The 24,794-nt window shown below is 49.5% G+C and overlaps 1 protein-coding gene across 2 annotated transcripts in view; it reads left to right on the forward strand.

The window, feature by feature from the left end:
- Positions 1-24,436, forward strand: part of LOC134560617 (gamma-aminobutyric acid receptor subunit beta-4) — a 74,410-nt gene extending 49,974 nt beyond the window's left edge. The window contains exons 4-9 of one of the 2 annotated variants that reach the window (XM_063416792.1): positions 363-583; positions 13,015-13,097; positions 16,992-17,129; positions 18,800-18,952; positions 21,587-21,843; positions 23,290-24,436. In XM_063416792.1, coding sequence (XP_063272862.1) covers positions 363-583; positions 13,015-13,097; positions 16,992-17,129; positions 18,800-18,952; positions 21,587-21,843; positions 23,290-23,667 — 1,230 coding nt within the window. In that variant the 3' untranslated portion in view covers positions 23,668-24,436. The remainder of the gene's footprint in view (positions 1-362; positions 584-13,014; positions 13,098-16,991; positions 17,130-18,799; positions 18,953-21,586; positions 21,844-23,289) is intronic. The other variant, XM_063416793.1, reaches the window with a different exon arrangement.
- The last annotated feature ends 358 nt before the right edge of the window (positions 24,437-24,794 follow it).

The raw sequence follows: 24,794 nt of genomic DNA on the forward strand, positions 1-24,794 counted from the left end.
GCTTGGTTATTGGGTTAAAAGTAAAAATAATTTAGGTGTTACTTCTTAATTGGACAGTTTATTCTTAAAAGGCCTTGTAGAGAGATTGAGAGGTTTCATTTTTACTTTGTTAGCTAGAAGTGCTGTAAGACTCACGGCTTGTGAGACTGTAATATAGATAAGAATTAATAAACATCTGAGTCCAAACATGAAATACGGTCTTGGAACATTTAATCCCGACTTTAGCAGGAAAAATAAGATAAAACTGCAGCAGGCCCAAACAAATTTGGCTGCCAAGGAATCTGTAGAGGTGTCAGCAGTGGCAGTGGTGAAGGGATGGAGCAGCAGTGGCCCCAGGCTGACGTGTGCCCGTTTCTCCCCAGGATTACACCATCACCATGTACTTCCAGCAGAGCTGGCGGGACAAACGCCTGGCCTACAATGACCTTCCTCTCAACCTGACCCTGGACAACAGGGTGGCTGACCAGCTGTGGCTGCCTGACACCTACTTCCTGAACGACAAGAAGTCCTTTCTGCACGGGGTGACGGTGAAGAACCGCATGATTCGGCTCCATCCTGACGGGACCGTCCTGTATGGCCTGAGGTGAGTCCAGGGCACCTCACTGAAACTTCTCCCATTTCCAAAAATATTCTGGTAAGGCAAGGACTCAAAAGATACTCAAGTGCTACACGGTTTTGTGTCTCTGTTCTTTCTCCAAGCTGGAAATGGCTGTTTCTTTCAGGCCTCCAACATTTCCTGTGCTGCTATAGATGGATGTTGGAGAGGGGAATAGTCTGCTCTGGGCGTTTCAGGTCACTGTCATTCATGTTGCATAACGCTTCCATTTGAAACACTCATTTTCAGTTGCTTATAATTTTTCTGCAAGTTTGGGCTGTGGAGATGAGTCTTTATTACTGTGTTATCCAAGGCTGTATTTCTGTGGCCTTTTAGTCAAACTACTTCAGCCACTTTTTGCGTTCTAAATAGGTTTGTGTACAGTTAAAAAAAAAAAAAGTCTGTTTGCTAGAACAATTCTGGAGATTGAGGCATGAAAATTGATATCTGGCTGGAGAATGGTCCTCAGTGAGGATACTTTTTGTGGTGTCTGGAGCAAATTGACAAAGGCAAGTCCAAGGTCTTTGAAATTGCTGTGCTTGTGTGAAGTGGAGGGCAAAAATGTTGGTCTTACTTTGTTATCTGGGTATGTGAAGGGGCCAGGGTAGGTAATAAAGAGGAGAGGCAGAGAGCTAAAAGGCAAATTTGCAGCTGCAGGATGCTGTAGGTGAAATCCAGCACACAATTTTTCCAGTCCTGTATTTGTTCATCTTATTCCTAGTACTTTTCTTGTTTGGTTTTCGCTGTTGTTATTGTTGTTGGGTTTGTTTGGTGAAGGTTTTTTATTTCTGTCATGGGTTTTTTTCTTCCTTTTCAATTACCAAAATTCACAGCTGGCTCTTTTGACCTGCCTCCACAAATATTTGTGATAGCATCTCTGGGTTTATGTCCCAGAGCAGCAAAGAGGGAGGAAAGACCTTTCCCCTTCAGAAAGGGTAGACCCACCCTTCCCATTTACAGCATCTACAGCTCTTACCTACAGTACTTACAGCTTCTGTGGCAAAGTGTGACTTGTGGGATTATTTGACACCTCTCTGAGTGGCAGGGCTGTTTTGGGGAGGGTAGGGCTGTGTGTTGGCATGGCAAAGCAGGAGGCTGCCCTGAACATCATCCTGCCAAAGGTGGTTGTGCCCTGTGCTCTCCCTGCAGCAGAGGCTTGGGAAGCCAAAGGAGCAGCAGCCACTGCTGGTGCTGAGGGACAGCCTGGGGTCCCTGGGGTCATGTCTGTGCTGGTTTTCCTTTCAATTAATGAATGCCTTCTGCTCCAGGCCCAGAGAGCACAAAAGGTGCCACAAACCCAGCTTTGAGAGCCTGTTCCTGCTGTGCCTCTCCCTTCCCAGGACAGGTACATCCAACTCTCTCCCCTGGGCCAGCGACGTTGTTTGGCTGAAACTGTCAGGAAACCCTGAGTTGGCTTTACTGACCCACCAGAAAAACTGCAGCAGTCCCACAGCTGACTCCCCCAGATTTTCTCATTTTATTACAGGAGGAGTGAAGGCCAGGCAAAAAGATGTTTTGACTTGGGGGCAGGTAGGAGTATAAATTCAGGAAGGAGGGGGCAAAGAGTGCTGCTGAGCTCAGGCTGCTCTTTGCTGCTGCTCAGCCCACCTGAGCGCAGAGCTGCCTCCCCCAGGCTGGTGGGCAATCTCTGCACACACCTGCACAGCAGAAATACAAGTGCTGGTGTATTTTTATCAGCTGCCATTTAATCAGCTCAGAGAAGGAGCAGTGTGAACTCAGCAGCACGGGTGACAGGCAGTGGAAGTCCTTGGAGGGTTTGCACTGGAGCTGGCTGGGGTTGGGACACTGTGCCAGCTCCTCATGCACTGTCCCCTCCCCTCCCATTCCAGCTCCCTGGAATGACCTGTGCAAACAGGAGAGGAGAGGAAAATTGCACCCAGGCCAAATGAAAGAAAATGACAGCTGTTTGCCCACTATTTCCAGGGCCTCAGTGAGAGCCGCCTGTGTTGGTTTAACTTTTGGCTGGTTTTCTTGGAAGCTGCTCCCTTGCCCCTGGAGAAAATGGCAATTGCAAAAGTGAAGCTCTAAGCAATGGCAGCTCCTGCTCCCCAGCTGTACTCAGGTCAAGATGGCTTGCTGAAAGCACTGGGTGTACAAACCAGGTGCCCTGAATGCTTGAAGTCCCTCTAGTTTTGCTCACAGAGGTAGGAAAATGATTTCTTTAGGGCCGCTTTCTGTACTGACCCCTGGACCTGCAATTTGCTGCCAACAGGAGTACTAGGTCCAGTTTTTTCCAGGTGCAAATAACAGTGATCCTACTCAAAAATGCACAGCAGGTGTAAGCAAGCAAGAAAACAGTCCCTGAATACTCACCTGTGTTCCCTCCTCTCTGTAAATGTGCAGCCAGGCTTGCCCTGCCTACAGGACGGGAGGGCCAGGTCCACCCTGTGTTCTGAAGCCTGTTCTTGTCTTGCATTTTGTGGAGGAATTTATGAGATGGAGTCGCCCTGGTGGCAGTGGGACAAAGGAGGCAATACCTGTTTCTTTTCCTCTGTTGCCTGTTTTCCCCCGAGCCAGATCCCACATCCCTGCTCCTCTCCTGCCACCTTCTCTCCAGCCGCTTCCCCCTCCCCTGGGCTGATCCTGTAGCAAAGTGACTCAATCATGCTATTTGTGGCACAACAGTCATTTTTTTTTTTTCCAGCAGGCTCTGATGTCAGAGAGCAGGGAAGGATGACATCCTGGCAGGCCTCTGCCTTCAGCAAGGGTTCCAGGGACCAGCAGGACCAGGCTCAATCCCTGGACCAGACCCCAGGGTCCAAATTAAGGCACACCCAAGCCATGAGTAGCTTCTGACTTCTGTGAGAACAAGATCAGGCTCCAGATAACTTGTTTGCACGAGTCAGTGAAGCCCTGTAATCTGCTGTGAAAGCTGGGTGTCAGAAAAGCATATTCTTCTTGTTTTTGGTGGAATTAGCAAATTAATGGTTGAAGGGAGTGCAGCGCAGCTCCATCTCAGGGAAGCGTTCGATACAAAAGCTCACTCCAAAATTAATTCCCACCGGGCTCAGATTAAAAGCTGGTTGCCAGGTCTCCAACAAAAGGAATGAATAAACAGCAGCAGTGATGCTGGGATGCAGGACTGGTGTTCCCTACCCCCTTCCCCAACCAGATGGCACAAATCCCAGAAGGCCAAATGGAGCCCTGAGCCAGCCCAGAGGGCACTGCCAGCCCTGCAAGCACCCAGTGGGACAGGAGGATGCAGGAGGTGTCACCTGGCACGGGGGTGCCTGGACTCACCTGGCCCCTGAACACCTTGCTGCAGTGAGAGTGAGGCACGGGAGGGATGTCCACCCACGGCACGGAACAGGGGAGTGCTAAAGTGATGTGGAAATTCTGCAACAGAAAGGGAGGCTTGAAGGTGCTACCCACAAAGACAAAGCTGCTGGGTGGTGGAGGGAGGTGGATAAATCAGTGAGGAAAAGCTGGGTAGCACAGGCTGAATTTAATATGTTTTTCCACCTAATGGCTTTTTTTTTTTTAAACAAAAATTAGGGAGAATTTTTTTTCGTTTAAGAAAAACCATGGCAGAGAATGTTGATGTTTCACTTAGGTCGATATTTCCCTCACCCTTTCAAGCTGCTTTACAACCACTATTGATGTTTGAGTAATAGAATTACCAAGGCTTTCTCTGGACCTCCAGACACTGTCTGGAGCCCTGCCCCAATATTCAATAAGCTTTACATTATCACACATTCAAGCTTTACGTTGGTCTGGAATTTTTATTTCCTTCCCCACACCACGCAGCATCCATTTGGTAGTGAAACAAGTCAACACTTGTCAAGTGCTGATGTCACCAGCATTTTGCTGTCTGTTTTCAGAGACCTAAAAATAGCAACAACTTTAACAATGCTGAAATTCTCATATGGCAGTTGGGGAATTGTATTTGAAACCAGCTTTAAAACATCCTTCAGGGAAATACTGAAGCTGTTTGGTTTCATTTTAATTAGAGGCAGAACGGGATTTGGGCAAAACAGGTGATTTGAGGAGGTCAGGCTGCATCCCTGGGCTGGAGGGGAATTTGGGAAGCAGGCAGGGAGCAGCGTGGCCCGTGCCTGGCTGGCGAGGAGCCCAGGCAGTGTAAACTGAGCAACTGGAAAACTGCGGAGGAATTTGGTGGTGGAGGCTAAATCCTGCGAGGAGGGAAGGAGGGATCTCCTCCTGCTGAGGTGGGGGTGGTGCTGGGGAACGTGTGTGAGGTGGGGGTTTTTATTCCTGGCCCTGGTGATGTAACGAGGTGTGTTTGAGGGATGAGTCAGTTCGGGAGCACGCAGAGGTGCCAAGGCTCTGTGGGGCTCCGAGCCCAGGGAATGCTCTCCTGGGGAGGCAGAACCCTCTCATCAGTGTAAAAACTCCCTTAAAGCAAGAGGGAGAGAATTGCCATGCTTCAAACACCTCGAAATTTGCAGGTTTAAGCGGAGAGGTGCTGGGTGTATCTGCTTTGGCAGTGCTTTGTTTCTGCTCTCCGTGGTGACTTGGGGACACCAGCACGCTGCTCCTGGGGGACACCAGCCCTGTCATTGCTGACACACTGGGGGACCAGACCTCTCTGCTGGGCGAGGCAGCAGCCAGGACATCCCTTCTGCCTCACCTGGCGTTGTGGAGCAGCTCAGGGTGATGTCACACATCCCACCTGATGGCCCATCCAGCCTTGGGGACACTCAGAGCCCCCCATGCCACCCCAGAGCCTGCCCTGCCTGCTCCCCATGGCTGGGGCTCCTCCTGGGGGCTTCTCCATAGCCCCCATCCCCAGACTGCCCCTTGATCAGGATCTGGCCCTGCTGTGTTGCATTCCTGGGGTTTTTTAGCTCTCCAGCCAATAAAAAGGTTTCTTCTGCTCCTGTCTCACTTGGAGCTGCTGTGTGCAGCCATGTCCTTGCTTTCTCCATGGGTGTTCGTTCATTTTCTGCAGAGGATCTGCCCTGATGGGTTAAGACAGGAGTTTTTAACACTCAGGAGTTTTTTTCTGTACTGAGACCACAGAGCAATTTTCTTCTCCCATCTCACAGGCCAGCAGGGAAGAAATCCACTATTTTTGCTTCCCTTTCCCTCCCTGAGAGAGGTTTCTCTGGAAAATGTGAGAGATGATTCAGGCTCTACCCTGTCTCTGGGAGCTCTGCCTGCTCCCTCTGCAGGTTAGGCAAAGGCAACAGAGATCTCCCCTGAGGCAGCTGGGGTGCAAAAAGTTGGACTCATATCCATCCATCCATCCACCCCCTTGGGGCTGGTCCTGAAGCCTTGTCCTGCTCCCACCCCCGGGTCTGCCCTGGGCCAGCTCCTTAGCACAAGGATGTGGAGGTTGGAGAGGAGTTCATTAGGTAGGTGAGGTGAAATCAGGGAAATTAATTAAGAGCTCAGCTCCCCAGTTGAGGTTAAGGATAGAGCCTCTCCTGCATTTTTGTCTCCTAGGGTTGGGATGACGGATTTGACAAGAAACACTTGAAGAAAGTTTAGTAATATGAAATTTCTCAATATTTTTAAAAGCCGTGGAAGAAACTAGGGCTTACTAAAACAGGGCAAAGCAGCAAATCCAGAGCTGCTCCTCCATCATTAACGCTGCAAGAACAAAGGCAAGCACCACCCTGGCTGGAATTGCTGCCTGTGCTACATCTCCTGTGAGTCTGAGTTGTTTATTAGCAGAAACAGAGGTCAGGGAGCATCCACTGTCTCCTGAGGGAGCTGGGGTGCCCTGGACCCCCAGCTCACCCTGGCAGAACCTCTTTGTCTTCCTGCATATCCTGTCCCAGCCACCACTTTTAAGCCTGTCCCTGGACTTTGCCTGTTCTTTGCCACCTCCCATAGGTTTGTTATGCTGTTTTATTAATGCAACTTGTGCCAGCCTGATGCTCTTGAAAGGAGATACCTCTGTTAAGTGCAAGTCACTGATATCTGAAATAACTGCAAGAAAAGAACATTCTTAAAGGTGCTCCACCTCTCTCTTGTCCCTCAGTTCAGGTGGCAGCTGGCCAAATGCACAGAGCATTTGGGATGGAATAAAGGGGCAGAAAAACAAAAACTTGCAGTCAAGGCAGCTCAGCTTTGCACTCTCCCAGGGTGGAAAAATGTTTGGTTAAGACGAGTGGTACCTTGAGTACCGGTTTAGAAAAGCTTCCTTTTGCTCTCCCATCTGAGTGCAGTGTACACTGTTATTTATCAAAGGATGCCTATGCAAGCACAGATGCTTTTGGAAACAGAGTGACCTTAGCAGGATTGTGCCAAGGCTTGTGGAGTCAGTTTTAGGCAAATGGACACAAGGGGAAAATATTCCATATCCTTGCCTTGCTCTTGGTTCAATCATGACCTCCAGGAGTTTGCAAAGATCAGACTGTGTTAAAAGAATGGCAAAATTCACCACGGGTTTATAAATCCCTCCAGGCCCTTGGAAGTTTGTGCTTACTGCCAGGCAGAAGGTGACATTTGCCAGCATGTTTTTATGACTGACTTTGAGAACGTACAGAATAAGAGCTCGGTTTTGGTTTTATTCCCATGTTTAGCAAAACAGTAATTTTGCCTCTCTTTTCTACTCTTAGTCACCAGAATTCCCGTAGGAGTCTAACTTGCCCCATGGGGCGAGCCTGAATAAGTCCTGCAGAACCCGAGCTTCCATCTTTTCTCCTTGTTGCTGCAAACTGCTGTGAGCTTTGGGAGCCTGCATCCCAAGGGGACGGGAGCATCCTCAGCTTCTCGGGAGATCTGGAATCCAGAAAGTTGCAGCCAGCAACTTAAATGTTTGTCTTTGGCTGGGAGAGTGTTTGTGTTAGTCCCTGCACCAGGGCACTCCATCCATAACTGGGTGAGGGGCTTGCTGGCTGTGTCTCTCCTGGGATTAGAGAGGCAGTGGTGGGGGGATCTGTGCTGTTCCCCTCCTGTTCTCAGCCATACTGAGTTTTAGTCAGCATCCTTTCCAAGCCAGAGGTGTCAGGGAATATTCCTGGACACTGAACATCAGTGTGCCCCACAGTGGGTTGGTTTCCTGGCTTTGCTCTGTCCGTAAACAGTCCCTGGGGCATTCCCGGTTAGAGCCCAGCAGAGGCTGGCGCCCATTCCCAACAGGCTTTCTGCATGCAGCAGACCCTGTTCTGTGGGGTGTAGAAATTCAAGTGTAGACCAAGGCTGTTCCATGCCAGTCTCCTCAGAAGCAGTGCCAGACATTTTTAATTTGCTGGGATAGACACACTCATGATGCAGAAGTTTATTTTGTGAGGATGAGCTTGAAGGGGAAAGTCCCCCCACTGACTTTAAGAATGCCTCAAAGGTAAAGGCCTTCTCCTCTCTCTCACTCAATCCTCCTTAGAAAACCTGGACTTGCTCCTTTTGCAATCAGGCCACATTTTGGGGAAGTAATCTTTACCCCTCACACTTGTGGCTGGTGAGCCCGGTTCTCCCAACACACTGGAGATGATGCAGAGGAGGAATGGGTGGCTGAGGGCTCTCAGAGCCTGCAGCAGAGGGAGATGTGGCTGGGGCAGGAGCTGAAGGTGGCCAGCTCCAGGGTAAGGAGGTGGAAAGGAGACCCTGGAGTGCAGCAGGGTTCAATGGCAGCTCGGAGCTCTATGCTGCTCTATGCCTGTGCACTTATATAATCATTCTAAATAAGACAGAAGAAGCCATTAATAAGTAAACAGTGATGAGGAGGATCAGAGGGGGAATGAAATGGCTGGTGGTGTTCATGTCAGAGAACTGAAATATTTGTGGAGAACTGATGGTTTGCAGCAACCTGAGCGTTCCCCTTTGAGCTGCAGCTGTGGTGGGGCCATGCTCTGCTGATGCTGGGCTCAATGCAGAGCTGCAGTCGTTCTTGCACCACCCTCCCCACGCCAGCATCTGCTTGGCCATACAAGCTTCAAGAGGGCAGACCTTTCCTCATTGTAGCAATCAGACACCCAGAACCAGCCCTGTGTGACTTAGAGGTGCATGTATGTTTTTCTAGAGGTGGTCTCTACCTCTCCTGGGGATGAGGGCACTCTCCAGAGTGAGGTATCCATGTTGCTTTGGCTTCTGATCCACACAATGCTGGCAGAGAAGGGGATCTCATCAGCCTGCCTGAGCTGCTCAACATCTCATCCATGTTCCTTTTTTCCTTTTTTCCTTCTTTCATTTTTGTGAGATGCCTGGTGCTGCCTCCACAGCCCAGTGTCCCCCCAGATGAACTGTGCATTCCTGCCAGCTGTGCGCTGGAGGAGCAGGGCAGCGAGGCCTTGGCTGCTTTGATGCCACATCTGCCTGCAGACCTCAGGAGAAACAATTAGGGGCAAGGGCATGAATGTCTATTTTTTGTGGGGAAAGCTGTGAAGTCGTGACTGTGAGGGGCTGGCCCAGAGGCCTGTGGGGTGGGCAGGATGGAGAGAGGGCAGGGGAGCTGGAGGGTGCAGGTGGGGTGGCCGGGCTCGGCGCGGAAGGCGCTGGACGCTTCATTGAGCGCAGCGCGGGAGAGCCGCTCCCCTCCACGGGCAGTGTCTCTGTGAATCGCCGTCAAAGCAGATGAAATTTCACACCACACAAATTTCTGAATTTAAAAGGGGAGGGAGGTGGGTAGAGGAGCGGGAGAGGAGGAGGGGGAGGGAGAAGATGCGGGCTGGCCGGGCGCCAGCGCCTCATGCTAACGCCACGGGGAAGGTGGCATCCTTCCCTGGCGTTCCCTCTGGTCCCCGTGCTCCCTGCTCCCTTTCACTGTGCTGGCGTCTTCTGGAGGCAGTGTGCTCTGTCTAGAGCTGTTTACAGGATGATGGTTTGTTCCCTGTCTCCTCATCTCCCCGCTCACCGAGTGAGTATCCGCTCCTCCGCTTTCCCTCTTTTAACCTCTCCTTCTCCTCCGGCTCTTCCTCTCCAGGCTGCTTTACCCCGTGCGTCCCTGATCATCATCATCCTCTCTTCCCTGTCCTGTACTCTCTGCTTTCCTTTCTGTCATCTCCACTCCTGCCTTCCCTATCTGTGCTCATGCCATCATCTCTCCTCATTTTTCCACTTTTCTTCCACCTTGATTTTCTGTTAACCTTGTTGAGTCAGGAGCTCCTGAGTGTCAGTGTCCATCCATCCCCCTGTCCTGTCCTCCCCAGGCAATCTCTCACGTGCCAAGCAAACCCATCTCTTCACAAACAGCTCAGGGTGTATCAAGGTGATACATTTATACCCGTGAAACAGTGAGGCAAAGGTTGGTGCTGTGGCCTTCTGGACCAGAGGCAGCACGTGCTGTGACCCCAAAAGGTCACTGGGGTGACTGAGTTTTGCTCATGCTCCCCTTTGATTGCAAGAGGTGCAAGAAGCCTCTCAGCCCTCCATGAGTCCCACGTGCCCCTGGTACACAGCCACCAAAGGAGCTGGAGAAAGCTCTCCTTGGCCCCTCCAGGAGCAGGTGAATGCTGAGTCTTCAAGCAGGGTCTATCAAAGGGAAGTTGGTGTCCAGGATACTTCGTAAGATCTGAAGTCTAAAGAGTTAAACCCTTCATCCTCTCTGGGTTGTGTCCTGGGTTGGTTTATCAGGGTTTAGGAAGCCCAGAGGCAGGACCTGACCTGGACCTGGTGCCCCAGACCAGCTGACTCTTGAATCTGTCCCACTTCAGGCCCCCACACCGGGCTGGTCCTGCAGTGCTGGTCCCTGGGCTGGCCAGGCACTGCAGGTGAAACACCCTGGAGGGGCAGGTGGCTACAGCCTGGTACAGCTGTGGATGGCTGTGTCACCTCTGCCCAAAAACCACAACCAAACCTGATGTGGCTCCAATTTTACCTGCCCAAGCAGCTTCATATGGGCAGGTAACCCCGAGTTTGACTGGGGTATCTCTGGAGGATGCTGAGCTACACAGTGTGGGTATACCTGCTCTTTCTGGAAAGAAAGAAAGAAATTATCTGGCTTTTTGAGGACAAATGTCCTCTTAATCTTGTTTTTCTCCTTTCTGTCCTACCTGTCCCTTCCTTTTGAATCAACAGGGCTAAATTCTGCCCTGATGTAAATCTCTGCTGATACAAATTGGTGTGATCTTGCAAAAATCATTGGAGTGGCTGTGGATTTATGCCAGCTGCCAGCGCGAGCAGGGCTTGGTGCATGGAGTGTGGTGGCCATATCTCACTGTGTCACGCTCTGCATTTCCAACCAGCACTGCAGGTGATAAGCAAATCCTGGCGAGAGGGTCCCTCTCTGAGCAGAGAGGCGGGAGCCTGCCTGTCCTTCCTGCAGCCAGCCCAGCCAGCCAGGCTGCGATTTTGGGATGGGCGCCCTGCAAAGGTTTTTAGCCCGCGGGGGCTCCACAAATGGGGTGGAAAATTTTCATTTAATACATTTTTTGCATCTTACACTTGAGGGGGAAGCAGGGAAGCGCGTTTGTGGCCGCGATTTCCCAGGGGTGCAGTATAATCCGGAGAGTGGATGCCGAGTGTGCGGCACAGGGCGATGACTCATCCCCGTGCACCACTCCTTGGTCCCAGCGCCGGCCACCCTGGGCTCCACACCTCCCACCTTGGGCTTCCCTCCAAGGTCACGGCTCCCCTTCTCATTTACCCCCACCACCACAATTCCCAGTTACCCCAGTGCAGCAGGATTAGGGCGGGACTGGCATCGTGTCTCCAGCTGCCCTCCTAGAACTGCCAAGCTGGGAAAGCAATCCACGCAACGGCAAAGCCGTGGTGGTAATTTTTTAAGTGGTTCCTGTCCTGTTGTCCTTCTCCCCCTCAGAGCTTTCTCCTCCACCCCAAATGCATTACAGATAAAAGGGTTAAGAGCTCGCCTGGGCCCCCTGCTCGGAGAGAGGGCAGTTGCAGTGTTGTATCTAGACCCAGTGAGGATATATATAAATTCCCTTCGTCTCTTCGGATCTATTTATAGCACGGCAGGCAGTGGCAAAGGCTCTCCTCAAGGCTTCATCTCCTACAAACAGACTTCACAGACAGCAGAGAAGATAAATTTAGCACACGAGATTTCTTAAAGAGCCAGCAGCTCTGCGGGGCTGCCAGCCTGCCCTGCCACAGCCCCTGCCCCGATACCCCCAGTGGGGCAGCCCTCTTCCACCTTCTTCTACCCTCCCACCTTCTTCCCCCCTCCTCCCCATTTCCAATTTTATGTCCAGCTTTACCCATATTCTCCCCCTTTCTGGTTTCTTCTTCTACCATTGATGTTTTTTGCTTTTGCTTTTTTTTTTTTTTTTCCTTCTCTTTCACTGGTTCGCCATCTCATCCTCCCTGCTTTCTTGTTTTTCTTTTTTTCCCTCTCTTTTCTCTCTCCCAGGCCACAGGGCTCAGAAGATAAAGCTTTCTAGTTAACAGTTCACTGGTTATGCCTACATAGTAAAAAATGTGTAGCTTGATTAATGCCTTCCAGATGGTTAATTGAAAAAATAGGGGGAGAATGCAGCAATCTTTCCCCCCTCTCCAGCACTCTGCACACATCCATCGCACGGGAAGAAGACTGCATTAAGGGGTGAGGGGAGCGATAGATGTGAGAAATAGGGGCAGCCTGTTAACTGCAGGGTGGTGTTGCCATGCTGGGGAGTTAACTCTGTCCCTGCCTCTCACGCCCTCATCCATCCCACCCTCAAATCCCCCACCCCAGAGATGTACAATATTCCTTCTTGTACAGTGTGTAACACACACAGACTCTCCTGGCATCCTCAGCTGAACCCCAGCACGGGTGCGGTGCTGCTCTGTGTCCTCCCCATGCTCCAGCACCCCCAAAGCTGCACCCACCCTCATCCTCTGCCCTGTTTATTTTTTGGGGGGATGCACACACAGCCCCACACGCATCCCCCACACGATGCTTTGTGCACGAGTGCCTCCGTCAGCGGGGCCGTGGGGCAGGAGGGCTCTGCCAGAGGGCTCCGGGGTTTGGGGTTTGGCAGTGCCAACGTGGGGATGAGGGAGGGGCACCGGGATGGGGGAGCTGTAATTAGGGGGTTTGGGGCAACTCGTGAGGGAAGGGGGGTGATAATGTGGTCAGCAGTGGGTCAGTGCTGGGTGATGGAACAAATCCATCCTCAGCCTCACGGACACGTGTCTGCTGTCTCCCCGTTCCATGCTGGCAGCTTCTCTTCTTCCCCCCCAAGCCGGAGCTGTGCCTGCTCCCCGGTTCTTTGTCTCTCTCCGGAGAGAGGCAGAGCAGGAGCAGCTCCGTCCCCACCCCACAGAGATGCTGCCTTGCTGACGTGAGTCACGGAGGGTTTGTGCCGTGCCATTGGGGGTGAGCCGCATCAGCCCCCCGCCCCGCACACCTCCCACCCCGGATCTCCCTGGTTTCCAGGGAAACAGCGGCCCCAAATGCTGCCTGACTTTCACTTCTGCCTTTCATTTCTCTCTCTCTCTTTTTTTTTTTTTTTTTTTTTTTTTTTTTTTTTTTTTTTTTTTTTTTTTTTGTGTAAGAAAAAAAGCAGACACAACAGATTTTTTTTTTTTAATTTTTTTTGTCTCTCTTTCAGGATCACCACCACAGCCGCCTGCATGATGGACCTGCGGAGGTACCCGCTGGACCAGCAGAACTGCACGCTGGAGATCGAGAGCTGTGCGTATGCCTCGGGCTCATCCCCTGCCACGCGGTGCCACCTGATGCCACCAGCCCCGGCCACAGCTCCCCGCTCCTGGGGATGCCTCCCCGGGGTGCTGCACCCCCAGGCTCCTTCACCCATGGGGGAAATTCCCAGGGAAACGGAGCTCTAGCAGCAGGCTGGGTGTTAAATCAGTCCCCGGAGGGTGGTGGAAGGCTCCCTCAGCCTTAAGGACGCCCTGGGGAGCTGTCCCTGCTCACGGCTGGCTCCGCTCCGTGTCGGGAGGTGGCACCAAGCGCTCACCCCCGCCTGGATGTTCCCGGGGCTCGCATGGAAATCCTCTCGCAGCGGTGCTGGCAGAGGAGGTGCGGCTCTCCCCGGTGAAGATGCGCTGCAGGGTCCCTGCAGGGCTGCCCGGAGCAGCAGCAGCTCCCGGCAGTACCGATGCATTATTTGGGAATTATTTGGGAATTGCTCCTTCCAGCAGGGAGCTCCCACAGCACCCATGGCTGGGAGCTGCTGTCCCCATCCCTCCTGTGCCTGGCCCTGCCATCTGCGGGGTCACGGCATGGAAAGGAGGTCCTGCTGCAAAGCCAGAGTGGAATTTCTGCCACTCCTCAGCACTTTGGGAACAGTTTACAGTAGAAGCAAGAAAACAGAAGGCAGGGAATTACCCACAGTTCCCCGGCTTGCGATTTTGTTCTTAATGGGTCATGTCAAGCCAATTTGTTCATCAAAGCTGCATTTCCTCACAATATTCCTGAGACCCAGGCTGAGATGAAGAGATCCAGTTGTTTCCTTCCTCAGAGCTTTTGTCTTTTACACATTTGCACATTCGCAATCTGCAGGGCTCCATTTTCTCTGCTTCCACATGGCTCTCAATATTAGTCCTTTTAGGGCTGGATTATAAAACAAATGTATTTTAAAAAACAAAACTGAGCCACACCTCAGAGAAAAAGCCCTTTTCTGATGCAGGGGTGCTGGGTTTGGGATCAGCAGAAGGCAGATGGGTTCCCTGCCCCACAGCAGCTCAAGGCTCTTACCTGTAGGAGATAAGCCCTGCCTGTTGATCCCATCCCTGCACCCCAAAAATAACCCTCACCACGTACACCCCTGCCTCTCTGTGTGCCAGGATCCAACAAAAACCTGATGAGGCAGGCTGCAAACAGGCTGCTAATCTGACATTTTAAGACGTCACATCAATACTTTTCGATATTTCAGATGGAAATGACTTGTCTTTGTGAAAGTTCATTTACTTTTTAGAAGTAAAATGGAAATTCGGTTTTCTCTTTAAAGCTAGAAATCAAAGCGAAGCATTTATTTTTAGACCAAGCAACCTTTCCCTTTAGAGACACTTTTAAAAAATGGCTTCATGAAAAACATGCTCGATTTCATATTGCATAATGCCATAATAAAAAAAAGAAAAATACAAAAAATTGGTACCCAACACCAGCAGGTCATAGAATAAATGGAATAGAGCTAGTTAACTGTGAGATCTCCTAAAATTAGTTACCGTAATTTGACATTTTCATTGCTGATCAGGAAGTGAATTTGAAGTCACTGCTGTTAAATTTGTGGATGATGAAGATAGCAGCGTGCGGGGCTTTGCTCGTTGCGCATTTGAATCCTTCCCAATCGGAATCCATCCGGAAGGGCTGTGAACACAGCCAAATGCAGAGCTCGGTGCCCGTGTGCAGCACTGCAGGGCCATCCCCAGGGGCCTGGAGCCGCACGGGGAGGTGAGGAGGGGATGGCAGCCCCGGGCACCACGGCTGGAGGCTCCGTGGCTCCGGCAGAACGGGCTGGAGCCAGCCCTGTTACATAAACCAGGGGAGCCGTGAGTCAGAGCTCAGGATTGATTGGCCTCTGAACATGGCACTGAGATGGGGAAATGGGCTCTGCCTGTGTTTGGGTTCCAAAATTTAGGGAGGAAGCTGAGAAATTGGAATAGGGTGAGGAAAGATGCGAAAAAGTGGTTCGAGGGCTGGAGCAGATGTTGTGCAGTGAGAAACCTCACTAGCTCAGTCTGGTTTGTTTACTGCAAAGGAGGTGGAGAGGTGAATTGTTTACAGGCTGGGTTCACCTCTGCAGAGAGGGAATGCTGGGGGGAAAGGGCTCAGGAACCTCCTGGAGAAATTCAAAACAACCACAGGAGCCTGAGAGTCGGAGCCAGATGAATTCAGATGTGGAATGGCACACAGCATTTCTGAGCTGGGAGGGGGCTGGAGCTGCTGGAATCAGGGAGGAGTGGGGGGACTTGGATGTTCCCTGCTGGTTCCAGCCTGGGGCTGAGTGATGCAAACACCAGGTCCTGTGCACAGAGCTGGCGTGTGAGGAGGATAACCCAAGCTCCTGAAACCCTGGGGGCTCGGAGGTGTGAGGGTTTACCACTCTGGGAGCAGCCAGCTGGGAGGGGAGCTGGAACCCTGGCGTAGCTGATTTCCACCAGAAGCAGATGTGGTATGGCATTTGGAAGACTGGGTTTGTGTTTTAGCACCTATGAATAAGTGCAGCAGTGACTGAGAGTGCAGGATGTGGGCTCAGAGGCTGCACAGTCATCAAATAATTCTGTTTGGGAAGACACCTCGGGCTGTCTCCAGCCCAGCCTGCAGCTCAAAGCAGGGTCAGCTGTGAGATCAGACCAGACTGCTGAGCCCTTTGTCCACTCAGCAGCTTCAGGATGACACTGTCCTCAAAGGTTTAGCTCTGATCTGGGGTAACCCTTGGCCCTCAGAGAAGAATTTCTCCTCGGTGGTACATTCAACAGCTCCTCAGTGCCCTGACCCCGCTGATGCCCTGGTGCTGGGTGTGGTGGCTCTCCTGAGTGGCTGTGAGCCTGGTGTAGCTGAGCCAGGCTGCTGTGCTGCAGGGCAGGTGCTCCACACGAGCTGTCTGTGGGCAGGGTGAGGCTCACGCTCCCAAGGCAGCCTTGCCCCGAGCTCTGCCAAAGTCTGGCCATATCTCACTGCTCCCATGAAGCTTTACTTGGAATCTGGGGCCACCCTGGTGCAGCAACAGCCAAGGGGCTTCAAAACACACAAGCACTGTTGATTTTCAAGTGGTGATGCCTTGCCACGAGGACAGGGCAGAACTGTGAATGTCCCACTGGTGGCTGAGGGGTTTCATGGTTTCATCCCCTGGGCCTCATCCCCAGGTGTCCAGAGCACTTGGGGGTCCATTTCCAGCCCATGCAGCCCTGGCTGGCACATACAGTTTGGGGTTAAAACAAGAAGCTGCACCCTTAGCTGAGTTAACAAACCCATTACCCTGAAATGTAAGGGATGAACATTTGAGTCTGATTCCTTTTCCTCTCTTCTTTCATTATTGTTCTTCTCAGCCAGCACTTGGCAAAGCAGCCCCCAGCCTCAGAGATTCTGTTCACTTCTTGGATCTGAATTTTGACTGAGAGTACTTAGAAAAGGGAGGTGCTCTGATCTTCAAACTTCTTTTCAGCTGCTGCTGCAGATCTTCTTCTCTGGGAATTTTTAATACTGAGCTGCCCTGTTTACCCAGCCCCACCAGTCTGTACTGTGTGGTCTCCCCCTCCTGGTAAAAGGAGGCAGTTTTTAAAAAGCAAAATGCTGTGTTTGGTGCATTTGACAGAGGCTTGTGGTGCACAGGTCCCTGTCATGTCAGCCGTGGAGATTACACAGTGCAGGTCAAGGCTGGATGGGCCACGCCTCATCCTTTTCTCCTGAATTCTAGCCAGAAGAGGGAATTCTGGCCAATTTTTCCTCTTCTCCTGGGGACTGTATCGCCAAGCTCAGCTGAAGAGGGAAAGTACAAGCAGGGAGAGGCTAGGCTTGGTGTGGGCTTCCTTTTGGGTCCTTTTCCAGACCTTAGTGCAAGTGGAGGTGTGCTCTGGTCCAGCCCGTGAGCTGAGCTCTCTGTGTGCTCCCTCCTCCCTGCAGATGGTTACACGGTGGATGACATTGTCTTCTTCTGGCAAGGGAACGACTCTGCTGTCACTGGGATGGAGGTGCTGGAGCTGCCCCAGTTCACCATCATCGAGCAGAGGCTGGTCAGCAGGGAAGTGGTCTTCACCACTGGTGAGTCTCTGGTGAAGGGGTGCATGGAATGGGCAAACCTGCTGCTCAAATCAATTCAAATTGGTTTGAATCCCTCTGATTCAGATGCTGGGACACTAAATTGGGATCTAGGCTTCAACTTGGGGTTCCTCAATAAAAAAAGGTGTCTTCTGCACCCGCTAACTTTACTTTTTTTTTTTCCCCGCTTCTCTTCAAAGACTTTCAGGATCATTTTCTGCACTGCAATTGTTCCCATTTCTTAGTCAAAACAATGACTGAACTCAGAACCTCCTGAGAAGGTTCTCAGCCTTCATCTGATTTTTATGTGGTTTACATCTGGGTCTCAGAGCTACTGTAGGTGCAATAGTAAGGAGAAATTATATCCATTGAGAAGCAAGTGGGCTATGAAATGATGCAAACCCATCTGTACATGGCAATAAAAAGGTTTGGAGAGAATACCTGGGATGATTCAGGTGCTGCCAAGCTGAAAAGTTGGAGGGGGTTGGATTTTGGTTGCTGGTCTGAGGTGGAGTTCACTGTCAAAACAGCACAGCACAGACCTGTTAAAAAAAACCCCCAAAAACCAAAAAAACAAAAAAACAAAAAAAAACCAAAAAAACAAAAAAACAAAAAACCCCCCAAAAAAACAAAAAACAAAAAAACCTAAAAAACAAAACAAAACAAAACAAAACCACAAAAACAAAAAAAACCAAAAAAAACCCAAAAAACAAAACAAAACAAAAACACACACACACAAAAAACCCCAAAAACAAACAAAAAAACCCCAACACCACCAAAAAAACAACAAACAAACAAACAAACTAGTGAAATATTGTGTTCAAGCCATACAAGTGGCCCATAGTGGTGAGAGAACAATACCTACTTTTTCCCAGTCTACATCTTTGTTGGTTTACAACTGCTGTTTTCTTGTTAATTTAGCTGCCAACCAGGATTACACCCGTGTTTCAGGCTCCTGTGTTGCCTGAGGGACAGAGGTGGGGAGGAGGAATGACTTGGGCTTTGTCTCACAGCAATGAAGGAGGCACTGCTTTATCCCTGTCAAAATTAGCCTGCTCCAGTGGAAGGACTGTAAAAAGTACTTATTGTCCTCACTATCCTCATTAGGTTTGCTAAAAGATTAGGAGGAAGTTGAAACAACTTGAAAATAATAAAAAAGAGACCTCCAGATTAACTAACAGTACTCTATTTGCATATGAATTTGCCCAGTCTGACCATAACCCATTTTTAGAACAGCATGGGAAAAATATGATTCAGATCTTCATTGCTGTTTGGAGGCAGAGCTGGCACATGAAACATTGGAAAATCATCTTGTGGCACCCAAATATAGGGTTAAAGTCTCCTGTGTAAGCCTCCATCATATTGGCTGGCACCATAACAGCAATTCCAGCAATGAGCAGCCATTCTCCTATGATGGCTGATATAATAATGTGACTTATGTAGAGATTCTTTTCTTCTCAGTACTCTGGGACTACTGAGCAGGTTCTGAAGAGACTATTTGCAAAAATCTGACCAGTCTGCAAAACCAGCTGCAGAAAACAGGAGATTTCTCATTATTCCTGCCTCTTGAGAACTTTTTCCAAGTTAAATTTCAATTCCTAACCTAAGCTTTTAGCACAAATACAGCCCTTCCCTCCTCTAAATCACATCTTCCTTTAATGTCTCATTGGCAGGTTCATATCTGCGCTTATCCCTGAGTTTCCGGATCAAGAGGAACATTGGTTACTTCATCCTGCAGACCTACATGCCGTCCATCCTCATCACCATCCTGTCCTGGGTCTCCTTCTGGATCAATTATGATGCTTCTGCTGCACGAGTGGCACTGGGTATGGACTTTTCATTGTATTTTGGGGGTGTTGTCTTGAAGGAAATCAACTGTAACACAGAAAATCCCTTTACTTTATGGGGTAGCAATTAAGTCTGTCAAAGCTGTCATCCCAAATGGACTTTTTTTATTTCCTAGAAAAACTTTAAATTTTCAATCAGAAGAGTTACTCTTTTTTGTTGTGATTTTTGTTTATTTGTTTGTTTATTAGTACTTCCCAAACTGGAGTCTGTTTCATTTGAATCAGTGAAAGCACTACCAAAAATTTTCTGGGTGAGTTTAAACTCTCTAAACAAAAATGTAGATGGTCACTGATTCTCAGGTCTGTGGGACCCTGACATGCCATGAGTTCCTTTGCTCTGGTTTGCACTGGTTTTCTTAAGATGAGAAATCTGGGCACCTCTTTGATGTGCCAGGAAAGGTCAGCTGGGTGATTATTGCTGGGGCTGGATGGCCAAAAAGTTGTATGGGAATGGTCAAAAGATGAAAGAAATAAAGGAAGGGCCATTACACATTTTTCTGGTAGCTCAGACCCCGTACAGACACGAAGACCTTCACGGCCAAGGCAAATGTGGGACAGCAGTTAAAGTCCAAGTTCTTCTTTGGCACATGCTCCCCTAAATAGGAATGTTTTCCTCTAAGAGGGGATAAAAAGAGAGGTCTTTTAAGCAACAGAAGGGAAGTGGGGGTGGATGGCAGATGAGGGATCTGAAGGAGGAACAGGAGAAAGGGGGGATGGCTGGCATATGAGAATGGGGCTGTGTGACATGAGGGAGAGTTCAGAGGCAATGGGAGAGGTAAGGAGGGAGCAGGGTTGGATCTGTGAGTGGGACAAGGCTCAGAGAGGCAATGCAGCTCAGGGAGAGGCTGGGTCTTACCTTGGGGCTTCAGGTACCTCTAGGAGAAGGAGTTTCAGAAGACTCAGAGGAGGGGTGGGGTGTACAAAGGTGTAAAAGAGGTGATTTGGCTTTGCCTGCTTCGAGAGGCTGGAGCAGGGAGACAGGGAGGGAAGAAGAACTTGGTGAATTCAAAGGGTAAGTTGCATTGACAGGAGTGTAATCAGAGAAGAAAAAGAGACCATGGCAGACATTGTGAAAGCAAAGCAGAAGGGTGCAGGTGAGATGCACAGCTGTTGAATTTCTGCTGACATCTGGACTCTGAGGAGAAGACAGAAGAGAAGCATTGTAGATCAGAACAGTCACTGCTCTCCCTAAACTGTTCCTGACAGTTCTCAGCCTAACTAATCCATAAAAAACTACAAAAAAGGAATCTCCACAGCCTCCTCTGGTCACTTTATCTCCAGGTTTACCTGCTTGCACAAAGAGCTCCTCTTTGTCTCTGCCCTAAGTCTCCATTGCAGTTTGTCCACTTCTTAATGGAGACATGGAGAGCATTCTGTTCTCCCTTTCTTTGCCTCAGATTTCTGTGTATTTAGACTACTGCCTAAATATAGACCATATTGTGTATATATAAATATATCTCCCTTCTGTTTACCCAACTGAAGGCTAATAGTTCTTTCAGTCTTTTATCAGGAATGGCAGCAAAGACACAGCAGGGTGAAGGGGATAAAGGGCAAGCAGAGGTGCAGGTTGCACAGAAAGCCATCACTGTAGAGGTGGGGCTGAAACCACAGGACCAAATTAAGGTCATGGAGATTATTAGAGCTGCCAACAGAGTGAGGAGGAGGAAAAAAGGAGAAAAGAAGATCAACAAGGTAGTAAGAACAGCTAGAGAAGCAGAGGAAGACTAGGTTGAAGAGAAAGAGTTACCACCCCCAAAAGAAGTATGAGGGCTCATTTCCATCTTTTTGGAGCTGGCAAAAGACTGTCAAAGAGGCAGGTCTGAGACCACTCTGACAGTCCAGAGAAGGAAAGATTCTGAGAAGAAGCTGAAGAGGAGGACTGAAGCTGTGAGAGTAATCATAGTGAATCAGGCTTTTGGAACTGAGTGGATGGGGACAAAAGTGTTCACAAAATGCTTATTTGAGATGCAAGAAATGTGAGGAGGCCTAAAAAGGAGAGTGTGAGAACCATGGGAGGAATGTGTACAAGTGATAATTGATGTAATGAATGGTAAAGCTGGTAAGAGGAGGGTGGGAACTGATGGGGTCAAGGACAGAAGCCTACGAGGCAGGCAAAAAAAAGACAGTGCCATGAAGAGGGAATCTCTTCACTCTTTCTCCAATTCATGGCGTTGGAAAGACACACCAGCTTATAAACTCATGCCAAGGATGCTGAGGCTTCCAGTAGCACACAGGGGAGCCTGATGAGTTCATGAAGGAGAAAAAAGGGAGGAGAAGAGGGTGAAAAAGAGCAAAACTGAATGTTTCCTACCACACTGAGAGAAAGAGGGAAGATCAGGCGGACTTAAAGAAACAGGGTCCAGAGGAAGCTAATCCCCATCACACTGATGATACTCAGCTTTGACACTTCCTCCAGCTCTTTGCTGCTGGTTCATTTTCTGCACCAATTTGTAGTGGGCACATGGGCATAGAATAACAACAGTTTCCTTCCCAGCTGCACTGCTCCCCTCCCTCCTGAGGCTGTCCAGCCGGGAGGAGGGATGTGGGAGCTGGGAATGGCATTTGAGGAAACGATCCCACAGCAGTAACGGAGCACCCGCCCTCTCCTCACAGGGGTCACCACGGTACTCACCATGACAACCATCAACACCCACCTGCGGGAGACTCTCCCCAAGATCCCCTACGTCAAGGCTATCGATGTTTATCTCATGGGCTGCTTTGTCTTCGTGTTCCTGGCACTCCTGGAATATGCTTTTGTCAACTACATCTTCTTCGGGCGGGGGCCCCGGCAGCAGAAGAAGCAGAGCGAGCGCATCAGCAAGGCCAACAACGAGCGCCACCGTTACGAGGAGAAGAGGGTGAGAGAGCAGGTTTGTCCTCTCCTTTCATTGTGGCAGGAGAATTCAGGCTCCCCGTGGGTGAGCAGCCTTTGTGCGAGAGATGAACCCTGGTTTCTCTTGTCTGGTGACTACTAGGAAATTTTCCTCCTTGATCATCCTCATCCAGTCTCATCAGAGCCCTCCTCTTGTGTGGGGCAGGTGTAGCCAAAAGTCCCCCTGTGGCTTTTGGTCCTCCTGTGTTGGCAGAACCACACTTCCCCCACTAAAAAATTTGCTGCAAGCACAGGTGGCTGCTCCTTCCTCCCCAACAGCAGCGGACAACCCTCAAATGCAGCACGTTCAGAGCTCCCAAATGAACCCACCAGGGGTATTGTCACCAAACTCTGGGGAAGAAAGGGAATTCTCCAACACCATCTTGTAAGTATTAAAGAGTCAGGCATTACTTTATTCTGGCCAGGATGTGCAGTGGAAATCATTCCAACCACACGTGATTCTTTACCAGAGTTTTCACATATTTATATATTAAAAAAAACCCCAAAGCAATTTTCATTCACTGGTTCTGCATTACACAATTCTTAGTATTTGATCTTCTGTTCGTTATTGATCCCTTCACCTTCAGTGCTATTTTTGGTCCTCGTTCTTTGGCTCTCTTATCAATCTTTTCCTAGACTGGGAACCTGCCAGGGGTTTAATATCTGCTAATGTCTCTATCTCCTGCGTGTCTTCTGGCTACTCCCAGCCTGTAGATGTTAAGCTCTCAGAATCTAGGAATCTTCTTTTTGTTGATGGAGGTGTCACCCAGTGAGACTTAAACCCTCAGTGAACAGAGTCTTTCAAAGAGAAACCTCAATTTCCCTCCCCTTTGGCAAAGGCTAAACCAAAGAAGCAAGCCATGACTAAAGCTGATGCCTTATGAAGGCTGACCTGAAACAGAGACTGCACAGAGCTAGAGAATAAAGTAGGAATTTATTCAGAGCCTCTAGGATCCACCTTGGGCAGGACAAGAGCCTGGCCAGGGCTACATCCAAGATGGACCTAAAATCGTCACAAAATGGCTGACCAGAGATCTTACATTTTTATAAGTTTTGGTCCATTTGCATATTGGAGTTTAATTGTCCAATTACAGCTCCAGGTTGTGAGGTCCCATCCTTTGTGTTCCTCCCTCCAGCCCACCCTTGTTTGTGCTTTTGGGCCTGAAAGTTGTCCTTGGTCTTCAGCAGGAAAAGAATTTGTTTTATCTTCCTACTTTGTGAAGAGAGCTGAGTGACACTGACTGTGAGGCTCAGAGCTACACCCCAGGGCAGCACAGAATCTGAAATACATGAAAACTAAAACCTCAGGCATCAAAGTTAACTTAAAAAATTTACAAGTTACGTTAATTTCCCACAGTATTGTTACCCAGAGATGCGTTCAGAGCCGCCCCTAATGTCCCCCAGGACACCCCAGTACCTCTGTGTCTGTGTTCCCCCGCTCCAGGTCGACCCTTACGGTAACATCCTCCTCAGCACGCTGGAGATGAACAACGAGCTGCTGGCCACGGACATGATGAGCAGCGTGGGCGACTCTCGAAACTCTGTCATGTCCTTCGAGGGCTCAGGGATCCAGTTCCGCAAGCCGCTGGCCTCCCGGGATGGCTTTGGCCACCACCCCACCCTGGACCGCCACGTGCCGCTGAGCCACCACGCCGCCGCCCGCAACCGCGCCAACTGCCGCCTGCGCCGGCGGTCGTCCAAGCTGAAGCTCAAAATCCCAGACCTGACGGACGTCAGCACCATTGACAAGTGGTCACGGATCATTTTTCCGATCACTTTTGGATTCTTCAACCTTGTTTACTGGTTGTACTATGTAAATTGATGCCTGCGGCCCTCCGAGAGAGATGATAGGGACAGACACTCAGACAATGACAACACGGGAGTGTTGCGGTCTTTTGGGTTTGGGTTTTACTCTTTACTATCATTGTCATTTATTCCTATGGTTCATTAGATTTATTCTAAGCTTACTCTTCTCTTTTCAGCACATGTAGAACCACGGAGTGTGGGGTGGGGTAAAGGGAGAGAAAGGTATGGGAGGGGGTTTGGTTTCAGGGAGGGATGTGTTTGTCTTGATTTTGGTTTCCTGCTGAAGGACTTAAACCATTGTAAAAAAAAAAAATCAACAAAACCAACAAAAACCAAAAAAAAAGAAAGAAAAAAAAGAAAAAAAGACAGAAAAAAATAGAAAAAACACACAAAAAAACCCCAAAACTAAGAAAAGTTTAAAAAAAAAAAAAGAGGGGGGAGATTTAAAGAAGTTGAGTCAAAAACTGGTGCGGGCGAGGGCGATAGGTTATCTTTGGCTGTGCTCACTAATGCTCTATCCTCACTTCCATTTCACTACTGAATTTCATCTTTCACTTTTCAGTCCTATTATACATTTTTTAATCTTTCTTCTGTCACTGCTCTTAACCCCTTCATGTTTATTCTTTCATGGATTCATGACATGATGGGGTTTCATTCTCACGCTATGAGATTTTTCTTTTCTTTTTCTCTCTCTCCCTCCCTCTTGCTTACAAGCCTAAAAGAATCTTTTAAACCAACAAATAAAAAGAATATTTATTTTGGAAGAGGTGGGAAGGGAGGGGAGGACGAGGCAATTATTTGGGAGGGAAGGGGCAACGTGGGGTTTATGGGAGGGGGGGAGGAGGGAACTTATCAAAACCAAGGCACATTTGCAAGATGCCTTTTTCCACCTTCAGGAGTTTGCAAGCTGTTTTTCCTGTGTGAATGTGCGTGTGTGGAGCATCTGTGTGTGTGTGTGTGTGTGGGCACATGTGTCCATGGATGTGTGTGTGCAAGCATGTTTTCTGGGGAGGGGGGCTGGGGAGGGGGGTTTTGTAATACCTTTTGTAGAAAGAGAACACAGATGACATTTAACTGGCAGTGTGTTTTGGGCGGGGGGAATAGCAGGGGTTTGTTTGCTCATTGCAGCTTCACCAGGTTGGA

The sequence above is a fragment of the Prinia subflava genome, chromosome 20, assembly GCF_021018805.1.
Source record: "Prinia subflava isolate CZ2003 ecotype Zambia chromosome 20, Cam_Psub_1.2, whole genome shotgun sequence".
Classification (NCBI taxonomy): Eukaryota; Metazoa; Chordata; class Aves; order Passeriformes; family Cisticolidae; genus Prinia; species Prinia subflava.